This window comes from Stylophora pistillata, chromosome 13 (assembly GCF_964205215.1).
Source record: "Stylophora pistillata chromosome 13, jaStyPist1.2, whole genome shotgun sequence".
In the NCBI taxonomy this organism is placed as follows: Eukaryota; Metazoa; Cnidaria; class Anthozoa; order Scleractinia; family Pocilloporidae; genus Stylophora; species Stylophora pistillata.
This window is the reverse complement of record NC_142531.1, coordinates 14,153,706-14,180,449: the sequence shown is the minus strand read 5'-3', so window position 1 is coordinate 14,180,449 and position 26,744 is coordinate 14,153,706. Positions and strand designations below refer to the sequence as shown.

Sequence of the window (26,744 nt, the reverse complement as noted above, 5' to 3'; positions counted from 1 at the left end):
GTCACCATTGGAACAGTTTACCTAGAGAAATTAAAACAGCATCTAAGCTTAGCAATTTCTGTAGTAAACTTAAGACTTTCGATTTTAGCACTCTAGGATCAATCTGTAAATGTAATACATGTATTTGACTTTTAATGTACATACACATACATTGTCATTTTTATTCATATTCATCTAATGCAGTATCTTTCACTGAACATGTTTAGACTCTTAACTATCAATATTAATCACCTACAAATTTACAATTATCATTCATACTCTAAACTTATTTTTACCTATAAAGTTTTAAGTACTTCTAATAATATACCTTTAATTATAGTTAATTTATAGTCTACCGTTTTATACACGAGCCTCTGGCTCGGACAACCATGCCTCACGTTAGACAATAAACTTTGACTGATTGATTGGACGACAGATTTATTCAAAACAGTTTTTGATTTGCTGTTTTAAGTGAAAAACGTACAAATTTCTTACATGTACAAAGCCCACAAGGTAAAATTCATCATGCTTAGATCATTGTTTACTTGCCTTCATGGCCAGAAAATTGCGCAGTGTTATGTTGAGAATTCTGAAAAAACTCGATTTGATGCAAAATCTTCTATTAAACAATACTTTTTGAACACATTGTTACTCGAACATAATATTTACTGGGCCATCAAATCGTCAAATTGTCACTAGGCTCTGCTTGAAGTCTGAAAGTTCGGTTTTCACTGTACGTCCATAATTCACGTCGCCTTGGAGAAACGTAGTGTCGTTAACTCGAGAGCTTTTTCTGTCACCTTTAAGACCTTGATATCCATTCTTTTCCAAGCAGAGTATTCTATAGCATTGTTACTTTACATTCTGAATTCCACAAGCTGTCTAACTCGATCGCAAATGAACGAAAAATCCGACCTGAAAATTCTGAGGGTCGGCCGCGCAGACACCATATTTTTAAATTTGATCATTTAGCGAAAATGCCTTGAATAATGCCCCTCTAGTACCCCCTAAGGCCATTAAAATATATGCACAAATACAGATTCTCATTGGTTCACTGATGTCCAAACAATACAGGAAGTTTGGGGACAAAGCTCTACTTAGTAGGGGAGGTAGGGGGAAAAGTGTTCTTGCATGAGCTAATCGCACGGTTATGGGTGGTTCAAGTGTCAATGTGTTAATACTATTACTTCCTACGACTTATATTTGATATAATACTGGATAACTAGGTTCTGATAACCCTTAAAATTGTTGTCAGAAGATGTGTCTATTGAAATAAATTCAAGAATTCCCAAAATAACTGTCCCATTATGTGTTCACAAAATGAAATAAAACCACAATTTGATCCTAGTGTTAAACCTTACTAGGGAGGCCATTACACGAGATCAATTATTAAAAGGAAATTTTGGTGGCTGAAAAGCAAACAAACAAAAATAGAGAAAAAAAAGACAGTCAAAGACTGCGTGTGGCCACTTGGTTTAGCACAACTTTTGAAGCACTGAAAAGAACTGGAGGTTGTATAATGAGATAGTGTTTCAGAATACTTGTCTCTCAAGCAAAACAGAAAACCTGCCACCTCTCATGTACATACATATTTATTAAAAACTGAGTCATTGGATAATGCAATTCAAGACTTTTTATTGGCTTAGCCATTATGGTATATGAGCCAATATACCATAATCTAATAACTGGACATTGCAACATCCGGCTTTTTCATACAAAATAAAGTCGAGAAGATTTGTCTAATATCTTGGGGGCGTTTTTTTTAATAAAACAATTATTCCACTCGCGTTTGTTGGATATGAGATGATTATAGCCAACTTGGCGCTACACGCCTCGTTGGCTATCTATCATCTCATATCCAACGCGCGTTCGTGGAATAATTGTTAGATATACCCTGTTCCACAAGAAAAGGATGATTCAAGAATATATTGTCAAATTGACATTCAACTAATACTTGAAATGGCAACAAATAATAATATTTACAAAGATAATAGCAACATAATACTAATTTAACCCATTGACACTTACGTGTAACACGTGCCGACGAAAAGTTAAAATTTTGGAGAAACCAAGAAGGCAAACACAATGCGCAGTAAATTTTTAAAAATCAGCTTTTCCAAAAAACAAGCTCCAGTGAAAGAGGACTAATTAAAGAACTTATTTCTGGCGAAAAAAGCGATAGGTGCATATTACGTTTTAACTCAAAAATCAAGATGAAAGATAAAAATCGCTAAATATTTTCGCATGTGTGAAAATGGGCATGTGGATCATATTTCAAAAGGGAATATGCAAAGTTGTCCGTGAGTAAAGAGATCTCAAGTTCCATGGAATCTATCAATAGGAAGCAAGACTAAAATGGCCAAGAAATATTTCGGGACATCAGATTTATTCAAAACAGTTTTTGATTTGCTGTTATAAGCGAAAAACGTACAAATTTCTTACGTGTACAAAGCCCACAAGGTAAAATTCATCATGCTTAGATCGTTGTTTACTTGCCTTCATGGCCAGAAATTGCCCAGCGTTATGTTGAAAATTCTGAAAAAACTTCGATTTGAGGCAAAATCTTCTATTAAACTATACTTTTTGAACACATTGTTACTCGAACATAATATTTACCGGACCATCGAGTCATCAAATTGTCGCCAGGCCCTGCTTGAAGTCCGAAAGTTCGGTTTTCACTTTACATCCATAATTTGCATCGCCTTAGAGAATCGTAGTGTCGTTGACTTGAGAGCTTATTCTGTCACTTTTTAAGACCTGGATATCCATTCTTTTCCAAGCAGAGTATTCTATAGCATTGTTACTTTACATTCTGAGTTCCACAAGGTCTAACTCTATCACAAATGAACGAAAAATCCGACCTGAAAATTTTGAGGGTCCGCCGCGTGGACGCCATATTTTCAAATTTGATCATTTAGTGAAGACGCATAGAGTAATGCCCCTTTAGTACCCCCTTAAGTCGAAAAAATATATGCACAAACAACGGATTCTGATTGGCTTATTGACCTCCAAACTATAGAGGAAGTTTGGGGACAAAACTCCTCTTAGTATGGGAGGTAGGGGGGAAAACGTTCTCACACGAGGCGATCACGAGGTTTGGGCGGTTCAGGTGTCAATGTGTTAAAGGGATTAACTCGAAAGCCTCATGGGTCCCCCATCCCTTTGCTCCAAAAAGTGATTACCCAATCTTTTAATTTTGCCAGTTAATTGGAAACATTTTTTAAAATTTTAATGCAATTCAATTTTTTGAGATTTTTGTTTTAGGATATTCCATCTCTCTACATCTTGAGATATTCTGCAATTCTGCCAATCCACATTCCTACATTCCCTCATTTTGTTGCTGCTCTTTTCAGCATAAGTTGCTCATTCAAACAGTAAAATCCTGTCTTTTCAACACATTTGCTACTCACTTCCCAACTAGCGCAAAGAGCATTGTTCACCTGAGCGGTATATACTCAAACTTACTTCTTAACTGTCGGGCAAGACTTGTTGCAAATTCATTCAAAATTTTGTTCAACTCTTTGAGATGACTGCAATTAACATGCACCATACTTGCTTACCCAAACTTTTGAATTACAATTGGCTGTGAGGTGTTGTAATAATTCCGCCCAACTTGCTGCATACCAATGTTCTTTAGAATCCTGCAACAAACAGATAAGTGGTATTTTAAAGAGAAGCCCTGCATATTGGCACCCATCTGTTTTCACAGTCTCAGACAATCAGTGTCAAAATTAGTTGACACATCTTGTCGTACGAGTTCTATTTATGTGAAGAATAACATTCTAGTTTCTACCTCGCGGTAGATCTTTGACAGCCCCCCTCCCCCGTTCAATGTTGGCTAAAAGTTCATGGAATCACAATGCATCTGGGGAAGGGAGCAAGTGGGTAAACCAAATGAGGGCAAAGAGATTAAATTGAAGTAATAGGGGGTTGAAATGGCAAATGTATCGACAATTTTGTTGCTGGTTGCAGCAACTTTCAAGAACAAACTACTAAAAAAAAAGTGGCGAGAAAAAATGATTAAGCTCAACTAAACATCAACTCTTCCCCATAGGTTTAACATCTTTTTTCTGCATTAAATTGCCAAAAAATCATGAAAATTAAATTTCTTTAAATGAGAAAGGCACTACACAAATCGTGTTTCCAGGAACATCTCTTCCTAAAGTGCCCGTTGAGCTATCACATGACTCTTGCACATTTGAAAGCACCTTTGTTCCGTGGATCCATTGATTAATATGATGGCAAGTAAAAGAAAAACTCAAGGTGTCCTTAATTATTTTCAAGTTTTCCACAGCAAAAAGAATCTTTTTGCCCTGGGGTTTTTCTTTTGTTGCAAGGTTTTTTCTTTAGGCACTGGTATGTTTCTTTTTGCCATGAGGTTTTTACTTTTGCTGCAAGGTTAATTCTTTTGCTGTCAGGTTCTTCCTTTTGCTGCAAGGTTATTTCTTTAGCTGTGACAGTTGCAGGCCTCTGTAAAAAAGGGCCTTTTGCAGCTGATTATTGCGAGACATTTGTAGTCCAGTGGTCAGTGCACTGGACTTTGGGTGAGATGGCTGGGGCTTCATCTTCTCAGATAGGACGTAAAGCTGGAGGTCCCGTCTCCTGCATCTATCAATTAGTTAATTTCTGCAGGGGACATTAAAGAACTTGCATCGTGAGATTACTGTGATGTGGTCTAGCCTGTTTACTGGGAATTGCCTGGGGGGAGGGGGCATCTTTGATTCGTTGAAAACTGCTGCTAGCAGTCTGGCAAAGTCCCCTGCACAGTGTTGTGAGAATGGCCTGAAAAAGCCCCATGGGGAGTGGTCATCTAAGCCATCTATCCATCCAGCTCTAAAAATGTTATTTTGGCATCTTTCCAGAAACTAACGCACTTTTATTTTCTTACTACCAAAAATAGTTTAGTAGGGAAAAGTTTCAGGGAAAACTTTGTTCTGATGCAAATTGACCCGGATTGCTCTTACAGAGATCGTCACTTAAACCGTGAAATCTCGCAGTTTCACACCTTACAAGTTTAAGTTAACTTGCAACAGTAAGAAAAGAGGAGGCTTCAAGGTGGTACCATAGGCCAATTTGGTAAATTTTCGCCAATTTTGAGAATAAAATATTTGTTGCAGCGACTTCCAATTTTCACACATGATTTAAGATATAATCTGGAGGAAAAACAATATTGTGCTAGGTGGCATGAACTTTGTGGAATTTCATGGAATCATGTCCAAAAGGTCATTTTGAAGAAACACTTCTCTAAATCAGAGCCTCTTAAAAGTTTCAAAAAGGTTTGGCATATGCATAAAGAGAACAGATTTTCACCACAGTCCACCCAAAAAAAAATTTTATTTTGACAATTTAATTGTCAAAAGATAAAAAAAAAAAAACATTAAGGTTGAGATCCAATACTTTCTCATTTTCAGACTATGACAGACTGCGATGAAAACTTTCCTTGTCATATGCAGTTTTGGTTTGCCAAGTTTCAGATCAAAAGAATTAATCTTTCCCGAGATAATGCTTTTGCAATGGCATGACACAATTGTAGCAGCACTAATTAATTTGCAAAAAGCTGCAATTTCTTTATCACAGTAACAATGTTTAATTTTCTTCCTTCAGATGCCATTGTGTAAAAGCGAGTGACATGTAGCTGTAGCAGTAATACAAAAAATGAAGTGGAACCTTGATTTAACGAAGTGCCAAAAGACTGGGGAAATTGGTTCATTATATAAAGGGTTTGCTATATAGAGGTTCTGTAGCATACAATTCACTACGTATGATGCACGATCCTCGCAGTAGATAGCACTATATATGCAATAGCGAAAATCAGACCTGAAAAAAATCAGGCCTGTACGGCACTCAAACCACTGACCTCTGCGATACTAGTGCAGCGCTCTACCAATTCAGCTAACAAGCCAACTGGGAGCAGGCTGTTAAGTTGATTCGTAATAAACCCGTGAAAGTGATAAATGAGATACAATGAATATATGAAGTTCATATATTTTGAACGACGGTATTAGATACGTATGATGCACAATCCTCGCAGTAGATAGCGCTATATATGCAGTAGCGAAAATCAGACCTGAAAAAAAAATCGGGCCTGTACGGGACTCGAACCACTGACCTCTGCGATACTAGTGTAGCGCTCTACCAATTGAGCTAACAAGCCAACTGGGAGCAGGCCGTTAAGTTGATTTGTAATAAACCTGTGAAAGTGATAAATGAGATACAATGAATATATGAAGTTCATATATTTTGAACTGCGGTATTAGATACGTATGATGCACGATCCTCGCAGTAGATAGCGCTATATATGCAGTAGCGAAAATCAGACCTGAAAAAAATCAGGCCTGTACGGCACTCGAACCACTGACCTCTGCGATACTAGTGCAGCGCTCTACCAATTAAGCTAACAAGCCAACTGGGAGCAGGCCGTTAAGTTGATTTGTAATAAACCCGTGAAAGTGATAAATGAGATACAATGAATATATGAAGTTCACATATTTTGAACTGCGGTATTAGATACGTATGATGCACGATCCTCGCAGTAGATAGCGCTATATATGCAATAGCAAAAATCAGACCTGAAAAAAATCAGGCCTGTACGGCACTCGAACCACTGACCTCTGCGATACTAGTGCAGCGCTCTACACCAATTCAGCTAACAAGCCAACTGGGAGCAGGCCGTTAAGTTGATTCGTAATAAACCTGTGAAAGTGATAAATGAGATACAATGAAGATATGAACTTCATATATTCATTGTATCTCATTTATCACTTTCAGGGGTTTATTACGAATCAAATTAACGGCCTGCTCCCAGTTGGCTTGTTAGCTGAATTGGTAGAGCGCTGCACTAGTATCGCAGAGGTCAGTGGTTCGAGTCCCGTGCAGGCCTGATTTTCGCTGTTGCATATATAGCGCTATCTACTGCGAGGATCGTGCATCATACGTATCTACTACCACAGTTCAAAATATATGAACCTCATATATTCATTGTATCTTATTTATCACTTTCACGGGTTTATTACAAATCAACTTAATGGCCTGCTCCCAGTTGGCTTGTTAGCTTAATTGGTAGAGCGCTGCACTAGTATCGCAGAGGTCAGTGGTTCGAGTCCCGTACAGGCCTGATTTTTTTTTCCAGGTCTGATTTTCGCTATTGCATAGATAGAGCTATCTACTGCGAGGATCGTGCATTATACGTATCTAATACCGCAGTTCAAAATATATGAACTTCATATATTCATTGTATCTCATACAATTCACTGTAACTTTAGCGGGGCTGGAACTGAAGTAGCGTAAAAAATCGCAGATAAGCCGCACCTTTTTTCCAAAATCATCACTAGAAACTGGGGGTGCGGCTAAACTGCGGGAACATTTGAAAAAGGTGTCAAGGATGTCGTGTTTTTTTTGTGTACAATGTAATGCCTGGTTACTAAGCTTCGATTGGTCTGCTCATGTTCTTGTTGTAATGCAAAAATCAAAAACAGTTGAATGAAGAAATTCCTGTCAACAAACACCAGAAATGGATCAGCCATATGTCAAAGTTGGTTGAGACGATGTTCATCATACTGAAGTGCTAAAATTGTGGGTAAGACTGAATTATTTTCCGTTGCAATGTTAATAACGAGTTCAAGTTTGATGAACAGTGGATGGAGAAGACTTCTCAAGACTGACTTTGGATTTCTTCTGATTTCCAAAATTTGAGCTACTTAATTCAGGGTGCTGCTTATCTGAGGGTGGTTTTTGTTTTGGTATCGTTCATTATACCGAGAACTTTGCTATTTAGAAGTTCATTAAATCAAGGCGATAAATGGTCATAATCACCCTATTTGTCTTGCTATTATTCCCACAAAACCGATCAGAACATGAGACCACAAACATTGATACTCTCCATAGCAATGACACCTATCCTTTGTTGAGACAATTTTGGCACTCATGCTCTGCATAAGCAAGAGATGGAAAAGCAATACCAAAGTAGAGGTTGCAGTGAATGTCTTAGGCTTTCCATTACTTAAAGAAATTGACGTCATTTGGCTGGGAAGTGAAAAGAAGAAAAGTGTGTCACCAAGAACCACAAAAATACATGTGGCGGAAGCATTTCAAAGTCACAATTATCTATTAAATGTCATGTGACAAAATAGAATATGTAGTTATTCACTTGGTTATTGTTGTGATGTGCCTTAAAATTGAAAATATCATAATTTTTTTAATTAAAAATACTAAAACAATTGTGTTTCCATTGCTTAGAAAATATAAAATGTCGGCCACTGAACAGCTCTTTCCAAATCGCACTCTGGAATAAAAAACAGCATGTTTTCCAATCATCAAATTTTGCAAATAGTTTACTTAAACAATAATGTTTTAGATGTGAGAAAATAAAAACATTCTGAAAAGGTTGAGTTAGCCTCCAGTACCACTTTAAGAAGTTAAGCAGCGTTATGATATGTTGCAATAACTGTATAGTGAAATACAAAAAATTATCCTAGAATAGAATATTTTTTACTACAATTAGGTTAAGTATCCATGACTGCAAAACAAAGATTTCTTTTCCAAATTGCAGGGGAGACTGAGGTTTAAAAAATTTTCCCTGGGGAGCATGCACCCAGACCCCCCTGGTTACAGGGTATCCTGCCTACTCAAAGCAAGTGCTATTCCACTTCAAAAGTTTATGTACACCCTTGAAAAATTACCAGAAATTACAACATTGCCCTGATGATAAGATGGACAGTCCTGATATGTTTTATTATTAGGTACTTGCAGTTAATTGTTGAAAACCTTTTGCATAAAAGCTCCTGTGTTCAGCATATGTAAAAAAATTTACTTCAAGACCGGTTGCATTAGTCAGCAGAGATTTTTCACTTTTAGTGATTGGGGATCTTCAATTTCCTAGTCAATTAGTCAAGCTTCATAGGTGGATTTCCTAAGTTACCATAACAAACGGCTACAATAATAAAGGGTTTCTTGCATGACTGAACCTTGGCTGATAACCTGCCGTCAACCTATGAACAAAACATACAACATCAAAACCAAACAAATCAATGGAAAACTTAACCAACCTTCGAAATATTATGTTGTACAACTGCAGCATAGATGGAGAATCTGGGGGAACTTCATTTGTAAACTTGATGGCCATTTGAACAACATCTCCTTGTGGCCGAGTAATATTACACCTTGTTTCGACTTCGGAAAGGCGAGTTGGCAAATAAAGAGTCATGCCATCAAAGGCGTGAACTCGCCCAAGTAGATCACTCTTGCTCCGTAACATCGCAACACGAGCACGTTTTGCCTCTACCTCAGGATTAAAGCTGACAGTGTACTGGTAAACCCCGAAATTTGTTTTCGTTTTTAGTTTGAAGTGGTTGGTCACCAAATCTATGCCTGATCCGGTGTTTCCCATTTTGTCAATAAGGTGGGCTGGCTTTGTAACAACATTGTCGTCTACATCTCTTGATAACCGTGGTCTCTGTTCTCTTGCTCCCGACACACTCTGCACAGGAGGTCTCTGTTCTTTTACACTCATCCCGGCCATGGCCTCCGTAGGTGGTGCAACGGGTCGCTGTGGCTGTGATATTTGGCCTGATGGGGGACCTCGGGATCTCCCACGTCCAACAACCACTGGTACTTGCTCAGGAGCCACACGTTGAGCAGAATCTCCGGGCCGTGACCCATCTCCTCCACCTCGCCCCCGACCGCGAGATCTTCCCCTTGCCCTTCCTGTCATTTTCTTAAAGACTCTGTACTTCAAAAGAGAGCTGCATTAAAAGACAAGAACACTATCAACTGACATACTTCTTAAGGTGGCTAGTACTAGTTTCCTCGCGCAGGGAACAGGTCACTCTTGCGTCATGCGCAAGAGAAATGTGCAAAAAAAGCGCAAGATCAAAAGACGAAAATTCAAAACAAAGATGGTGGTGTGAGGCTTTTTTCTACTTTTGTAAGAAGTTTACCTTACAGCGTGTATTTAATGTGTTGAACGGCCGCTGCATATGCAGGAGACAGAAAATAAGATAAAGATGACGATTCCTTGAGACAAAGGTTGCTTCACATCTAAACAAAATATCCAACCAATATGAAATCTTGCGACGGCAAAAAAAGGAGAACTCAAGTGAAGGATAATCTGCCTTAAGTGGAAGACGACTGTGAAACTTCAAGGAAAGTAATATAATATAGCCAGAAGTTGTGAGTAGGTCCTTTAAGATGAGCCCGGGAGGCTGTCTTTGATGGCTATTGAATGATTCTCTAAGCAGCAAACATTTGTAAACATAAGATCGTAGGTGCTCGCACAAACACATGCGATAGTCAGCAGTAGCTATAACATATCATGAGCAAATGTCAATCTTATAGAATCCAGATTTTTAAATGCATGAGAACACGCATGGAAATTTCTAAACTCACGAAAGCTATTGCATGAAAACAACTCCGGTGACCCCTTCTTTTTTCTGTTCCAATATGATAATAATGTTGAAAGGAATCGTCAGAAATAAAACTAGAAAATTCTATGGAAGGACATTTGCGACGCGTGAAAATTGCCTTTTTTCTAGATTTTCTGAAATTCCATTCCGTATAACTTTTTTAGAATCTTTGTGCATTTTTCTTTTCAAATGCCCAAAGCAATCACTAAGAAAAATCAAAGGGTCACCGAGTTAGTTTTCAAGTTATTTGAACCACAAGCTAAAAAATGCGTCTGAATAATCCTTTGAAAGCATTGCTATGGAAACTGCTAGTGACGAAATGACATCTATTTTCGGATAGCCAATGATTATATAATTTAACCCTGTAAAAGTGTTCAACTGGCCCTGGTCAGTCTTTTTGTTGTATTCTTTCAAAGTTACAAACCATCAAAAAGATGAAAACTGGTACCAGCCACCTTTAGTAACTTTATTTGACTGCAGAAAAAGATCATATGAATTATATTCACTAACAGCAAGAGCCATTTCAATTTACTCATGAATAAGTGTTTCTAAGAAAAAGCACCCTTGAAGCATTTACAACTCTAAACTGTTGCGGTCGATTCCAAATATTTGAAGGTACAGCACTAGTCGAACAGGTTTTCCATAGTCTCACGTACAATTGGCAAAGGTCAAAGTGATGAAGTAAGCGCACATGGTGAGCGAAGACTACAATTACAAACAAAATATCTCGTGCAGAACGTAGACTTCACTGAACCGGACAACCAGAGTCAAACAAGATTCATACTTTATAAGGATTTCTGTACACGAATATAGAATTATTAAGTGAAAATTGAAACAGAAGGGAACCAAACGTCACGTACACGCCACTAAAAAGATTGCAATCGCCTCGACTTACAAAATTGGCTGTTTTGAATCTAAAAAACTCAGAAAATAGGGCTTTAAAAACTTATGTCCATCGACTCTTTGAATATTAATTTTAAATAACTTCAGTTAGACAGGAATTAGCTAAATAACTTTCAATACTCACCCGCTCACTTCTTCACCATCCAAGGTCGCCCGTTCACTTCTCCTCCATCCAAACTCGCCTTGCTGAAGGATTTTGTGGTCACATGTGGCTTAATCACGGCCGTGATTGGCCAATCAAGATCCGGGATATTGTGTGACACCCTCTTTCACGCAAGTCGGTGTCATGTTCATTTACTAGGAGCGTGTGTCTATGGTTATATTTTAGGGTATATTTTAGCCACATCTCCCGGTCTTTTTCTGTTGCAGCATTAAATTATCACCGATACGATCTTTTTGGGGAGTATCAAGGCCCTTTACACTCTAAAGTGCGAAGAAAAAAGTGATAGTTATTGTATATTCGCATGCACGACTTCCAAATAGTGGCATGATGAGCAAACAAAAGGTCTTTGTCCACCTTCGCAAAGAATTTATTGTAGAAGTCATCCAGATGTTAAACACTGTTGTTTCTAAATTTGAGGGCAACAAAAATTAAACGAATAAACTTTCAGTCCAAACTTAAGCACCAGTAACATTGCGAGGTTCACTACTGAGGCGATTAATTTCCCGCCAAGCTTTCACCACACTTGATTATGTGAATTGGCCACCGAAAAGAATTCGAAAGCTTTTGAACTCACCTTAGTTGCTAGTCAACAAAAGTTGTCTGACTCCTTTCCGCCGGTTAACAGCTTTGTTCATTTCACAGCTGGTGTTCGCACCTTCTGTAAGGTTACTTTCCATTTTCAGAGGCCTAAAAAACTGTTTTTCCCCTTTTTTTTTTGTCTTGTTTTGTTTTGTTTTTTTTTTTTACTAAGTTGAGGTCAAACATTTTGCCCAAAGTTTTCAAACAAACAATTTTTTAATCTCCAAAAGCATCCAAGGGAGGTGTCATAATCTCGTACCTGGGCGAGTCCCCTGGGTGAATTTTCGCCGCAACAGCTTCTCAAGGGGTTAATTTTTCATGTTATTTGCATATTTTGTTTACATCGCGCACTGGATAAAATTCTCACGTGGAAGCTCTTATCCTTGCTCATGGAAAAATCAAGAGCAGCAAAAAGTCCTTTGGCCCATAGAATTAACAAAGAAAACCATTCTGTCAAGAAAAGAAAGCTTTCTCTTCCACGAAGGCGTGGAAGTGAAAGCTATTACGCTCCAAGGTGGCGTCCCGGAGGTTTCGGACAAAGAAGTCGCCGTCAAACCAAAATTTGTCACACATTTTGTTAAAAAACGAGATTTTTTCATTAATGACAGTACCAGCCTTGATACACAAATATTAAAGATCGCCTAGAATTGCAACTTTGGAAGCTGTCTGTCGATCCCTTTTCTTTTTTTTTTTTTTTTTTGCTTCTCAGCGCATTTTCTGGTCTTAACAATTTTTGCCGCAGGGTTTTCCTATGCCTATGCCAACTTTTCCTATTACTGTGTCGTCCTTCTCAACGCTGTACTGAACGATCGAGTTAAGAAACAAAAAAGAAAACAAAAAAAAAAACGCGGCTACAATGCATTGCTTTGGTTGTGTCCTGGTGTACAGGTTAACGAAAATGTGTCCTGGTGTGCCCGTTAACCAAAATATGTCTTGGCGTGCTGGTTATCGAAAATTGCGTGACATCGGCCGATCGCGGAATGATAGCGTGACAGCTAGTTAGTTTCATGAATAATAAATGCTTGAAGGGTTAATTGGGCCAGTCGGGTCATTTGGGCCAGCGGGGTCATTTGGGTCATTTAGGCCAGTTGGGTCATTTGGGCCAATTGGGTCATTTGGGCCGGTTGGGTCATTTGGGCCGGTTGGGTCATTTAGGCCAGTTGGGTCATTTGGGCCAGTTGGGTCATTTGGGCCAGTTGGGTCATTTGGGCCGGTTGGGTCATTTGGGCCGGTTGGGTCATTTGGGCCGGTTGGGTCATGTGGGCCAGTTGGGTCATTTGGGCCAGTTGGGTCATGTGGGCCGGCTGGGTCATTTGGGCCGGTTGGGTCATTTGGGCCAGTTGGGTCATTTGGGCCGGTTGGGTCATTTGGGCCGGTTGGGTCATTTGGGCCGGTTGGGTCATGTGGGCCAGTTGGGTCATTTGGGCCAGTTGGGTCATTTGGGCCGGCTGGGTCATTTGGGCCAGTTGGGTCATTTGGGCCAGTTGGGCTATTTAAATCTGTGGGTTGTCAGTTAGCTATTAAACCGGGTGAATTTTTCGCAGTCAGAGTAACAATTGGACCAGTTGGGTTATCTGGGCCAGTTGGGTTAATTGGGCCAGTTGGGTCATTTGGGTGAATAACGCGGAAATACGTTTTGGTGACGTCACAGTGGTCAGTGGTCATCAACAGTAGGCTGCCAAGTGCTTCCATGTGTTTGTGGACTAGTTCGATGAAAACATCGGCCTTTTTTTTTTTACGTTGTCGATTTGACTCAAGGCGTAAAACTTTGTAAAAGTTATCGGCATGTCATGGTTTCGTTGAGGTGTCCGCTGACCAGTAAAATACTGTATCGTCCCCTAAAAAACGTATTTCCGCGGTGTCATTTGGGCCAGTTGGGCTATTTAAATCAGTGGGTGGTCAGTTAGCTATTAAACCGGGTGAATTTTTCGCAGTCAGTGTAACAATTGGGCCAGTTGGGTCATCTGGGCCAGTTGGGTTATTTGAAGAATGAAGATAAATCAGGAATTTTTGAGTTATGTTCAGCATAATGTAAAAAAATACGAAGATCGTCTACTTCGGGGCGAAAAGTTGGATGGACCTGCGATTATAGACCGGTTCACGCTCTTGAGTGCATGCTGGGTAATTAGGGCAAGCAAATCCAAAATGGCGGACACGCTCGGCTACACTCTTTTGCTTGATCTGAATACTTAATGAATATCGGCTTTGTTTCAGAACTGGTCGCAATTTTTAGTATTGACAGTTCAAGATAAAAGTCACAGCTACATTTTGAGCTCTGTATTTTCGATTTTAATGCGTCAAAAAATAAGATATATAATGGTTAACTACCGATGTTGTGTTGGAGGTTGTAACAACGACTCAAGATATCCAAAAAAGATAGTGAAACGGTCACATGTCGAAAATCTTCGCTGGCATTTTATTCCGAAGGATCCAAAGAAAAGAGCCCAATGGATTGCCAGCATATCCAAAGGACTTGTTGGATTCGAACCCGGCAACTACAAGACTGTTTGTTCGAATCACTTTCAATATGGAAAGCCAACGTACTCCTCACCAACTCCAACTTTGTATATGGTGCCAAGTGACTCTAACAAACCTTCACCCAAGAAAAGAAAGCTTGTGGCAAGACACGAAGTTGTCTCTACTGCTGAGGCATCCAATAACTCAAGCTTCAAAGAAGAAGGAACTCAATGCTTGATAATAAATCCGCTAACATACGGAAGTATGAAGTTTGCTGATTTAACAGAGCAAGATGTCCAGCGTTTCACTGGATTCCCTAACGTAGAAACATTTCAATTGATGTTTAATACACTCTTTGAAAAAGCCATGTGTATGCACTACTGGAAAGGAGACAAAGAAAGTGCTTTGAAGGACACCACCAAGCCCAGGTCAAATAATGTACAGAGAGCTCTAACCTTGGAGCAAGAGTTTTTGCTAACCATGATGCGAATCAAGCTAGGACTCTTTGTATTTGATCTGGCTTTAAGGTTCAAAGTTTCCGAGGCGACTGTCAGCTCTGTCTTTACCACTTGGGTTAAGCTGATGTCTAAAGAATTAAAGTGGATGATTTCCTGGCCAGATAGGTATTTAATTCAAAGAAATATGCCTGATATGTTTCGACGATATTACAGAAAGTGTAGAGTCATCATTGACTGCACAGAACTATTCTCTGAAACCCCATCAAGCTTAGAGAATGCGGCAATGTGTTGGTCAAATTACAAACAACACTACACGTTAAAGTTTTTGATAGGGATAACACCAAATGGCCACATATCATTTGTCTCTGAGACCTTCAGTGGGAGGTCATCTGATGTTTTTATTGTAGAAAACAGTGGTTTCTTAAACTATCTTCAGCCACATGACCAAGTTATGGCAGACAGGGGATTCAAGATTCATGACCTGTTAGCATACTACCAATGTTCTCTAACAATTCCACCCTCCAAGCATTCCAATCTCCAGATGTCAGGTGCTGATGTTAGGAACACATCACTTATTGCTAATGTACGGATTTATGTCGAGCAGGCTATCAAGCGAATTAAAGACTTTGCTATGTTAAAGCAAGAAATTCCCATTAGCATTCTTTCCCATTTGGATGACATAATCATCATTTGTGCAGCAATATGTAATATGAAAAAGCCTTTGAGTACATAGATTTCATTTCATCAATTATGTTTGCATTTTGTACCAGTCCAAAATGTTCCCATTCAATTTTCTCACAGGTTATAAGCTATGGTAGTCAAGTTTATTTACACATCTTCTAGAATACAATTCCTTTATGGAATTACACAAACATGTTTGTATATAGCTACAACAATGTTCAAACAATAACTTTGAAACTTTAGTAATACTAAATACTATAATGTTTTGGTTTCATCCGCACTATTTTGTACTATTTAGTAGTTTGTTGAGGTCATATTGCTTCCACTCTATAATTTTAATCATTATCTATTGCTTGTTCATTGCAAAATCTGCAAATGAATGTTGATTCTTGTTCAAAATTTGAGCAGGCCCAGTGAAACCATAGCATACAACATTCACACTGAACACTGTTTTCATCATCACATTCAATTTCATCTGGCTCAAGACAGGGTTTTTCACAGACAGCACAATAATAAATAGGCCTAGTACCTAGCAACACCCTAGCAACATAAGTCTTGAAAAAAATTGTTAGATTTGGTATGATATCTTGCCACAGTTTTAAATCAAACTCAATAATTTCAATATGAGCACCACTAAGTGGAGTCCAAACAACAAAAAAGGTTTTAGGACATCCTGTTAGGGCCATTTGTCCTTGTATCTGGTAATAATAACTGTGGGTTCTCTTGAGCATGATATTCCCATTCACTAATTCTAGATAAGTTGTATTGTTCCAATGCTCATCAAATTTCATGTCTGCAAGTGAGTATGGAGATTTATACTCAATACAAGAATGACCACAGCAATCGCAGTGAAAAATACCATCTGGGGTAGCTCCCACAAAAGGGTAAGTTTTAGATATAAACAAGCCACAAGTCTGAAGCTTTGCATTTTTGTGTTTTTTGGATTCTTGTGCAAAGAATGATGCAGCAGCATCTCTCTCATGTTCTCTTCCCCATTTAATGGCAGGTATCATTGACAGATCGGTACAATCTAAAATTCGCTCAAGAAGAGGTGTTACTTTGCAATTTGGCTTTCTTTTTCTAAGAATTGTTTTTGTCTTTGTGTATACTTCATGAAAATGAGATGCAGTTATTCTACCTTTTCTTTGCTCTTTCCATATACTGGAGTTAGCCTGATCCCTTGTGGCCTTTTCTAATTCTTTAATGCTACTGTCATTGAAAGATAATTGTTCCAGAAATTGTCTCACTAATTCATCAGCATCTACACCATTGTTTTTAGAGGATATATCATCAGCTATAATTTGTAGTGATGGGGGAACATCATCAGAAGTTGGTGGTGCATATGAAATATGGATGACAGCATCAGGATTTATGTTTCGAAGAGAAGCTAGAAACTTTTGCTTGCTTTCTTCGGTAACAACCCTCAAGGATTCTGGCCGAGGATCAAAGTTCTGTTTTTCCTTGCTATTAATAGCATAACTTGGGTTTTCTTTGACTACCTTGTGGCTTTGGAACACCATGTCCTTTAATTTCATGGGTTGGATGTCTTTCTTGCTAGTATTATTCCACACACATGCCTTATCTGTGCAGGAAGGATCTGTGAAACCTTTCTGGTTGGCAAACTCAACTTTATATAAAAGGGCTATGACATGATTACAGCACTGACTGTATCCAGCTGTACAGCTACAATATGCCCCAAGAATTTCACCGGGAGATTTACAAATTATCCACACTTTATGAGGTTCTTCGCGAATTCTTTGAGATGGAGTGACAGATGCAAACAACAGAACTTTGTCTTGTCCATGAATTGTTTTTGAGTATACAGTGTGCACAAAACCACTTTTAAAGTATGAATACGCTTTTCTGATTTTATATTGACCAATATAGTCAGTGTCGAAAGCTTTTTTTCCAAGTATAAACGAGAATATTTGACCAATGTTTGTATGCGGCCACTTTGTTACACAGTCCTCCCAATCGACCATGGATAACGGATCCTTTATACCGCATGTGCGTAGTAGTTCTACATGTTCATTTTGTAGTGACTTGGCTTGGCTTTCGGCCGAATCTCGAATAGGCGTTTTATGTTCAAAAGCTACCAAAGCACGAGCAGCAAGATCCGAGTGTGTCCCTCCAGAGGGCAAACCTCGCTGTTTAAGATAAAACTGCAATTCCCCACATGAAAGTTCCAAAAAATCTTCGAGGTGCGTGGCCATGATCGTGTTGTTGGGATATTGAACTGTCAACGACTTTTGAGCGAGATGGCAATAACATAAAGAGCTCAAAATGTAGCTGTGACTTCTATATTGAACTATAAGTATTCAGATCGAGCAAAAGAGTGTTGTTCGTATCCGCCATTTTGGATTTGCTTGCCCTAATTACCCAGCATGCACTCAAGAGCGTGAACCGGTCTATTGAGCCAGGGCAGCAGTTAAACCCAGACTTTCGCAGTCCTCCTAACGTTAGCGACTATGTGCATCCTAGAATCATCATTTGGGATCCATTGAAGCAGCAGCAGCATTGTTTCAAGACTGGATTCACATGCCCCCATTATGAGCATGGCCATCAGAATACTATCCTTACTCCCTGTAAGTGGAAAGATGGGACGAGTGAGCGAGATTTGCCTCGCCAAATTTATTGTGTAAATGGCCCCGTGTTGCTAGCGAGCCGTGTGTATCGATGCACTCAAGGACACGAAATCGCCGGTCATGACCCCAGACTACTAGAGAATATACCATCAGGTGATATTAAATTTCATCTTGGCCATAAGTTAGGATTTACTCCTGACCTTTGCTCTTTAGTGTTTGCATTGGCTTCAAGTGGACACCCATTTAATGAAATTGAACTGTTTCTAGCGCAAAGATACCTGGAAAACTTTGCGGAAAGACAGTGTAGGTATGCCAGACACATCTCTACATATCTGGAGCAAAATAAGTCCGTAGACAAAGGCAAACTTCCAAAATTCCCATCTTTTGATGTATGGAGGCCAACACCAAGCACAGACACAGTTCATCAGTGCTTTCTGTATATTTTTAAAGAGAACCATCAATTTTTTCGGCAAAACATAAGTGAGAAAACTGCTGAATGGATGAGTGCTGACCACACATTCAAAGTTGCTGCAAACATTGGTTGCATGCTCCCAAATGGATCTTGGTCTATGCAATTTGATTCCCTCTATATCGTTATGAATGAAATTGGCCAGGTACTCACCTACAAACTGACAAAGGGTACTGCAATAAGCAAGGTAGAGGACATTTTAAAGAATTTGAAGCATAGATTTGATAAACAGAAAGCATCCTGTAACACAATTTTTGTGGACAACTGCTGCAAGGTTCGAAGCAAATTACAGCAGATTTTCCCACACGTGTCTGTCAAGCTTGACTTGTTTCATGCCATTCAAAGAGTCACCACAAAAGTGCCCAAGGGCAAACGGCAGTACTTGTCCTCATCTTTCATAGATGACTTTAAGATGATATTCCGAGCTGATGCAGACCAAGGTGAAATTAGAGAGATGGATACACCGAGATGAGCATACAATAATGAGTAATCTTGAACATCTTACAGAGAGATGGAAAGAGGTAAATTATGACAATGGTGAGACTGTTTTGAATGAAAATGTTTTGCATGAAATTGAAAATTTGAAGGTTCACATCGAAAGAGGCTGTTTGTCAAACATTTCTCAAGGGGGTGGCTCCACAAGAAATGAAAATCTACACAAAAATTTGAGGGCTGTGATAGCCCGATCAAGGCTGGGTTGTGAATTGGCTGAGGCATTACTGGCAACCTTCTTTTACCTCTAGAATGAGAGGAGAGGTGCATTAGAATTACCATCAGGTTGTGTAAGGCCTATCCTATCCTACAGAGCGGCATTAGAAGAACAAGGCTTTGAACCCACAGCTGAAAGGATTGGCATAATCCCACAGTCAAGTGATCCTGAGAATGCTAGTGTACCCAAGGAGTATGATCCTGAAGTCATGCAGAGTAATTTGCTTGAAATGTCTGTTAACAGCACTTATGAAAATCTTGACACAAGCAAGGACAGGCTCAGTGACACTGAGCTTAACTACATTTTTTGCCAGGCTGTGAACTTGTCTGTTCTTTATAATCAGCTGCGTTCACGATGCAAAAATCCCAGGTTGAGTTCCAAGCTACTTTACTTGATGCCCTGCAGCTTACTTTTGTTCAGTAACTCCACATTCAACACAGAGAAAGTTGCTGAACACTCTGAATGGCTAAACAAGAATCTATTGGCGTACAGCCTACAACTAGCCACTGCTGAGTACGATTGTCCAGCAGATAGCATTTTTCTCAGTGTTATTTGCCAGCTGAAAGAAATGTCAGCATCATCACCTTCTCTTCAAAAGCACTTGGTCTTCCTTGGAATTTCACTGGGAGACAGTGGTTACATCAAGATTGTCCAAGAATTGCAGGATCTTGTAGTCAATGAGTGGCTCAACGATGCTGGAAGGTACAAGCACTCCCTTCTGTCACCTGATAAGCATTTTGATGATGAGATAAACAAATTCAGGGAGTGTGGATACTTTTCAAGTAAGTGATCACAACAATTTTTATGTGTAACAGGACTACATGCTGTCCAATTTGGAAAAAAATAGTCAAATTAAGGATTATTTGGATGATTTGGAACTATTCAAATTCCTCCTAAATCGGACAGTTTTGATAAAATTAAAGAATAATAGCTTTCCTGAAATGAAACAAAATTTAAAGAAATTATCAAAGCTTAATTGGTGTTTTCAAATGAGTGGAGGTGTGTTAGAACAATTACTTCTATCTGGGAGTTGTGCATCTTCTTTGAAACTAGACATTTTGACATTATTTTACCATTGCAAACACTCCTGCACCTTCTTTTCATAGATGACTTAGGAGCATTTTTTCAAGAAAACAAATTATTTCCAATATTTTTGGATTTATTAAATATGTAACTTCTATGTATAGGAAAACATGTTAACCTTTTCTTTACTCCATAAGGACCAATTGTGCACTGCTAAGCACACCAAAAAGCCTGTCTTAAACTTTCATTCTTTTTTAGATGAGTTGGGGAATGTCATAGGAATTGCACTATCCCAGATTCTGAGACTAAACATTGTCATCTTTACATCACTAGACCACATGCCAGTGGTACCAGTTTCCCCACTTTTGCCTTGCACACCTACAAATGCCATTTTTCTGGGATATAGTATTGGTCAACCAGAATTATATCACACTGTGGTATCTTTGGAGAATGTGTTTGAAGAAATCCCACCCCATGTTAGTTCTACGAGTATGTGTAGCAATGCTTCTCCAAAGGAACAGGTGCCTGAGCACTGCTCGTGTGGTCGTGGTTCTGCCAAAAAAGATGGAAGAAAATTCTGCTTTCAAGCACCAAATGGTAACAAGAGCTGGTGTAAGTGCTACTCTACAACAGCTGGTTGCTCCCATCGATGTAAATGTGTTGATTGTGGAAATCCTTATGGCAGCTCCCAGGCTGCCAAACAGGCATACACACATGTGACAACTTCAAGATACCGACCCAAGCAAAAACTACAAGAGGTCAAAGGGAGCACCTCCAGTCTGGATTACCTTATGAAACAAGGTTTAACTCCAGTATTTGGATGGTCTGAGATTGAAAGTCTTACATTAGACTGTCTTGTGATCTTTGCATCTTTGAAAGGTTTGAGCATTGAACCTTCAAAAGTACATGAATACTACTCCAGACTTTATGACATTTCAAAAAGTATTGGCAGTCCCCTGCAACCAAAGAAAGCCAATCAAATAGATGGGAAACTCCAAAGCATTAAGAAAGTGGCTAAAGGCTTTGAAGCCCTTTACAAAAAGCAGGTTGAACTGAACTGGTTCTGATGGGAGAGACCTTTTGGAATACTGTAACCACCACCTAATGTCAGCCAAGTCAATTTGTTTTTTTTAACTAATTGGCAGGGAACCAGTATTAATAACAATTAGAGCATTAATAACAATTAGAGCATTAACAACAATTCAACATAGAGTATTACTTGCTGGTCAAATAGAAACTTCAACATCTCCCCCCCCCCCCCCCCCATTCCCAGCCCCCAGCATGATCCAGGTAATAGTTATAGTATACATAACAATCTGCACATGATTTAAATGAACAGGAACTTTTATTGTTAATTCAGTTATGTTATTACTTGGGTGTTCAGTTTTGAAATATCACTTTGAAATATATTAATTCCATGAAATATGAAAGGTACCTGAATAAAAGAAATTCTTACAACTATGTAATTCTACAATATTCATTGGGTTTAAATTTGTATTTCAAGAAATATTTCCAACACACCTCTGCAAAAAATAGATTGTATCTATCCAATTTGTTATTAATAATGTTATGCACATCTGTTGCAATCCAAATTCTTCTTTATGATGAAATCACTTTCATTAATTCAGTTTTGTCATTATTTTCTTTGGATGTTCAGTTTTTGAAATATGACATCAAAATATAACAAATAAAATTTAGATAGAACATGATCAACATAAATTGTTATAAACTATCTTTCTCTACAATATTAATTGGGTTTCAATTTGTGATTAATGTCAATACACCTCTGTAAAAAAATCAATTATGTATCCAATTTATTAATAATTTTATGTACATCTGTTACAGTCTGGAGACAACAATAACACAATAGTGAGATTTAGCACTTGGTTTACCAGAAAAGACTGACCATGATTTTCCAGCCATTTTTTTTTATGTTTGTTGGATGGGCTTTGCAGTGTCTGTGAATGATGTAGCTGTTTTGCATTTGTTGAGTATATGGGGATTTCTTCCTTTTCCTCTCACAGAGCAGAAGTCACACAAGTAAATGAAGTACTTCATATTTGAAACCCTTGAAATGCCATGCTTTTCATCAGCAGAAAGCTGCAAGAATTCATGTAAACCCAAAGTGACTTGAGCTTGTATGAAGCTTAAGCAGTTATGCTAACACTATTTTACGTGAAAAGTGAAAGGGTAAGCTGATGGTTGCTGTTTCGTGTAAAAGCAGTGCTAAGTCTCCCTAATGATTTAGATGTCCTATCTTTACCATTGTGATGAGCAGCACAATATTAATTAAAAGGTACTATTCTGTTGCCTGCAAGAAAGCTACAATCTCATCCTTTTGTGGATGAGCATTCATAACAGTCTCTAGCATGTCCTCTGTGATCTTCTTGTCTTTTGTGAGGAATGCCTGATGGTACTCTTCTGGTGTTACACCACATACAGCAACTGCATGTGAGTTTGCAACTATTGGAAGCTTTTTGAAGAAGACCACCAGCTTATTAACCTTCATAACAGAGCCAATTGTAGCAGCCTGTAAGGCTGCCATGGCTTCCTGGGCTGCTTTGCTGCTGGGTCTTCTTGTAGAAGAATAGCTCCGCACTACTCTCCTCACACTAACAAAAGGACCAGGCAGGCATTGAATTCTTTTTTGTATGTCTTCACATAACACCCCCACTTTGAGTCCTGCTGGGGACTTCTGCAGACGGCAAGACTGTAAAACAAATCCATTTAGCTCCAATTAAACTAAACCTTTGAGTTTCCATGTCACCAGCAGTCTACAGAATATTGAGCAAGTAATTCAAACCATGTATCTTGTGGTTTAATTGTTTTTTTGACCAGTTTGGAATAAAAATTCGAACTGACCTATAAATGAATCAACCAAAAACAAATTTGTACCACAACATTTATAGAACGTACACAGTTTTTTTTACCACCCTCAAAAAAAGTGCGTTGAAGTGCTTTTCCATAATAATTTCTAACCTGCTGAAATGGCTACAATGAACTAGCTGTTAAAAATTAACTAAATAAGCTCTTAACCAAACGGCACTTTCTCTCATTTAATCTTTTGGTTTGGAATGCTAGGTAGGTCTTACACTGCTAATCATCAGAATTAATGTAAAATATACAGATGTAAATTAAGTGTTAATATATAGTCATTTCCTTTCCAGCTGCATGAACATGTGGGTCACCATAATAGATCATTATAATAATAATAATATTTATTATTATTATTATTATTATTATTAGTTTCATCATTAATATAATTAGTATTTTATTGAACTCACCAGCTCTGAGATTCCCTTCATGGTCTCAAGAGTATCAGTGAAAGTTATTGCCATTTGCATGGTCTCTGCTGTTATAGCTGTGGGTGTTGTCCCCGATTCCAAGGCAAGTGCTTTGGTAAGCTGGTGGTAGAGGACATGCATATTCAAGGCCACACGTAGAGTGTTTTTATATTTCTTCGAACCTGAAGAAATAATTGAATTAGCAACTGCACCCTGGCTGTCATCTTCGTTGGGCTTACTGAACTTAAAGAAAAGCTCCTTGGCAGTAGCAGTCAGTGTGTACTTCAGTGCTGGTGTTGTATTATGTTCCACATATATCTTTTCAAATACATCGCCAAGAGATTTAACAGAAAACTCGTCAAGGGAGTCAGAGTTCTCTGCCATAGCTTCCAGGTCTAGATGTTCCGATCTTCTTTGATAAAAAAAGAGCAACCTCTCTGCCAGCCCATTTTTTGAGGCCACAATTTTTGGCCAAACTGACTCTAGGAACTGCTGAGGGGTGGTGAAAGCAAGGAGGGCTAGTTTAGCTGAAGCAACACCAACCCGCTTGCCTTTTGTTCCTTTTAGAACATACCAAAAATCTCCATCGTAACATTTACACAGGCGTTCCATTGAGAGGCTCGTCTGTGATATTGACTTTCCTTGATGTGTTAGTCTTTGCAGGAGAGAGTATGCCTCATCCACACAAAGGATTGGCACTGTAGATGCTGCAATAAAATGTACCAAATTGTTTCTATTACAATTAATATATGTTTCACCGGACAACTGAAAGTCAATTTGAACTAAAATTAATTTCGAATATTACCCATTCTACCCACTTACCCTCGATTGCAGAGTGAAGGGGCCCAGAAAGACCCCACACAAAACAGACAGGGATGCTCATCGCCTTGCTTTGGAGTGTAAATTGCAGATGTTTATTCTTGCCTAGCGCATTTTCAGAGAAAATGCCAATATTTTTAAGACACAAAGGAGTACACATCAAGAAATGGAACAAAAATATTGCATGTTATGTACCTACATCTGAGCCCCTCACCCAACTCCTGGGGATGGAGGGCACAAGTTCAGAGGTCCTTGAAAAGAACATTTAACCCTTAACACCCTAGCACTGGTTTGAATATCCTCTACACTATTCTTTGTACATTAAGTATCATAACATGAACTTACTGCACACAAAAGATAATAATGGATGTCTAAAAATACCAACCTCCCAGGAAATGGTTGAATAGGCCGCTTGATGATGTTTCATCTATTACGATGCTGGTCTGAATTTTCTCCTCAACATGGCCCACAATTGGCTCCACGCATCCCTTCTGGCACGCTGGTGTTTTTCCCGTTCCAGAAGGGGCAGTAGCGATGAGATGGAGATTTGCTTTCTCCTCGTAGGAACCAAACAGCTTTAAAGTTGTTTGGCCGAGCAAAGAGCTCGTCGACACCAAAGTTGAACAGAGAAGCATCTCGCTTGTGGTGCCATTGCTGCAAGCAAACGCAGACAGCCATTGACGAAGGCGTTGAGGCACAACTTCGTCGATTGGAAGAATAATTTGGCTTAGCTGAGATTGCAGATCCGTAGTCGATGTTACATTACTTTGAGTGTCCATGATATTAATACCGAGGATCAATAAATCTATCTTTGTACCTATAACCAGCTTCCTTTGATGGCGGGAAAATCTAGATTGATTTAACAGGCGCCTGCGTCAGCGGTTGTATTTTGGCGATTGTAGCGGGAAAGCGACGGAAAAATATTTTTCACCCAAATAACCCAACTGGCCCAATTAACCCAACTGGCCCAGATAACCCAACTGGTCCAATTGTTACACTGACTGCGAAAAAATCACCCGGTTTAATAGCTAACTGACAACCCACTGATTTAAATAGCCCAACTGGCCCAAATGACCCAACTGGCCCAAATGACCCAGCCGGCCCAAATGACCCAACTGGCCCAAATGACCCAACTGGCCCACATGACCCAACCAGCCCAAATGACCCAACCGGCCCAAATGACCCAACTGGCCTAAATGACCCAACCGGCCCAAATGACCCAACCGGCCCAAATGACCCAATTGGCCCAAATGACCCAACTGGCCTAAATGACCCAAATGACCCCGCTGGCCCAAATGACCCACTTCTGACCTTTTGGCTCGAGCTCTTTATTACAAAATCATCACTGCATCGAGTTGTATCTACGAAAAGTGTTATAGCATCGGAAGAAATAAGTTACATATCATTAGAGTCTTCAAAGAGCTCGTTTCGCAAATTACAGATTTACATATCTGTAAGTTGCGAAACGGCGCACTTCTGACCTTTTGGCTCGAGCTCTTTATTACAAAATCATCACTGCATCGAGTTGTATCTAGTACGAAAAATGTTATAGAATCGTAAGAAATAATTTACATATCATTAGAGTCTTCAAAGAGCTCGTTTCGCAAATTACAGATTTACATATCTGTAATTTGCGAAACGGCGCACTTCTGACCTTTTGGCTCGAGCTCTTTATTAAAAAATCATCACTGCATCGAGTTGTATCCACGAAAAGTGTTGTAGAATCGGAAGAAATAAGTTATATATCGCTAGAGTCTTCGAAGAGCTGGTTTCGCAAAATACAGTACGGGTTTACTCGTTTCGTTTCGTTTCGTTTCGTTTCGTTTCGCAAAATACAGTAAGCCAAATAATCTCCTAACATAGAACGCGTTGTTTAAGAACCTTTCTGAGCTAAAATCTCGCATTTGATTCTGAGAGGTAATACATCAAAAACGAGTGCGAGTGTTTCATCAGGGGTTCACACTTTAGTTGATTGATGCCTTCTAGATAAGACTGTGCCTCCATTTTCACTTATGCTGCGGCATGCATCCGATACCCGATAAATTCAACTGTAGAACTCTCAGCAGTGGTCTCACGCCCCACTGACTCCTGACACTTCCTAAATGGAAAACTCGCTTAAATTATATTTTTATCGTAAACTGCATTTATTAAGCTTTCTTAGTAAGTAATTAAGTAAGTAAGTAAAACCTTTATTTAGACACGATAAGTATTGAAGCTGTGCAGCTTGTGGGGTCG

General features: G+C 39.0%; 4 protein-coding genes across 8 annotated transcripts in view; 2 read left to right on the top strand and 2 right to left on the bottom strand.

Annotated features, from left to right (window-relative positions):
- LOC111321815 (piwi-like protein 1) overlaps window positions 1-11,504 on the bottom strand; it is a 36,951-nt gene extending 25,447 nt beyond the window's left edge. Inside the window, exons 1-3 of one of the 3 annotated variants that reach the window (XM_022924787.2) lie at window positions 11,407-11,504; window positions 9,024-9,719; window positions 3,540-3,620 (exon numbers count right to left, since the gene is read on the bottom strand). In XM_022924787.2, coding sequence (XP_022780522.2) covers window positions 3,540-3,620; window positions 9,024-9,688 — 746 coding nt within the window. In that variant the 5' untranslated portion in view covers window positions 9,689-9,719; window positions 11,407-11,504. The remainder of the gene's footprint in view (window positions 1-3,539; window positions 3,621-9,023; window positions 9,720-11,406) is intronic. The other 2 variants (XM_088742971.1, XM_088742972.1) reach the window with 2 other exon arrangements.
- The window catches only part of LOC148717752 (uncharacterized), a 45,462-nt gene extending 29,790 nt beyond the window's left edge, over window positions 1-15,672 (top strand). Inside the window, exon 3 of the mRNA XM_088742898.1 lies at window positions 14,117-15,672. Coding sequence (XP_088599024.1) covers window positions 14,317-15,672 — 1,356 coding nt within the window. The 5' untranslated portion in view covers window positions 14,117-14,316. The remainder of the gene's footprint in view (window positions 1-14,116) is intronic.
- A 3,917-nt stretch (window positions 15,673-19,589) lies between these two features.
- On the top strand, window positions 19,590-21,867 carry LOC148717751 (uncharacterized). Of its 2 annotated transcripts, none has more exons than XM_088742897.1 (2): window positions 19,590-20,165; window positions 20,740-21,867. In XM_088742897.1, the coding sequence occupies exons 1-2, from the start codon at window positions 19,592-19,594 to the stop codon at window positions 21,471-21,473; spliced, it is 1,308 nt and encodes a 435-aa protein (XP_088599023.1). In that variant the 5' UTR covers window positions 19,590-19,591; the 3' UTR covers window positions 21,474-21,867. The 2 variants fall into 2 exon arrangements, with proteins under 2 accessions (XP_088599023.1, XP_088599022.1); XM_088742896.1 differs by having other exon boundaries at window positions 20,665-21,867.
- On the bottom strand, window positions 21,733-25,423 carry LOC148717750 (uncharacterized). 2 transcript variants are annotated; one of them, XM_088742894.1, is made up of 3 exons: window positions 24,895-25,423; window positions 23,691-24,397; window positions 21,733-23,116 (listed from the first exon to the last, which is right to left on the bottom strand). In XM_088742894.1, exons 1-3 carry the CDS (start codon window positions 25,286-25,288, stop codon window positions 22,706-22,708), a joined length of 1,512 nt encoding a protein of 503 aa, XP_088599020.1. In that variant the 5' UTR covers window positions 25,289-25,423; the 3' UTR covers window positions 21,733-22,705. The 2 variants fall into 2 exon arrangements, with proteins under 2 accessions (XP_088599020.1, XP_088599021.1); XM_088742895.1 differs by having other exon boundaries at window positions 21,733-23,101.
- Between the last annotated feature and the right edge of the window lie 1,321 nt (window positions 25,424-26,744).

Coding starts and splice junctions, on each gene's coding strand:
- LOC148717751 (XM_088742896.1), top strand. CDS start 19,592: ATGCAGAGTAATTTGCTTGAAATGTCTGTTAACAGCACTTATGAAAAT. Junction 20,166..20,664: donor GGAGTGTGGATACTTTTCAA/GTAAGTGATCAC, acceptor ATTCTTTTTTAG/ATGAGTTGGGGAATGTCATA.
- LOC148717750 (XM_088742894.1), bottom strand. CDS start 25,288: ATGGACACTCAAAGTAATGTAACATCGACTACGGATCTGCAATCTCAG. Junction 24,398..24,894: donor ATTCAACCATTTCCTGGGAG/GTTGGTATTTTT, acceptor ATTTTATTGCAG/CATCTACAGTGCCAATCCTT. Junction 23,117..23,690: donor TGAAGGGAATCTCAGAGCTG/GTGAGTTCAATA, acceptor TTTGTTTTACAG/TCTTGCCGTCTGCAGAAGTC.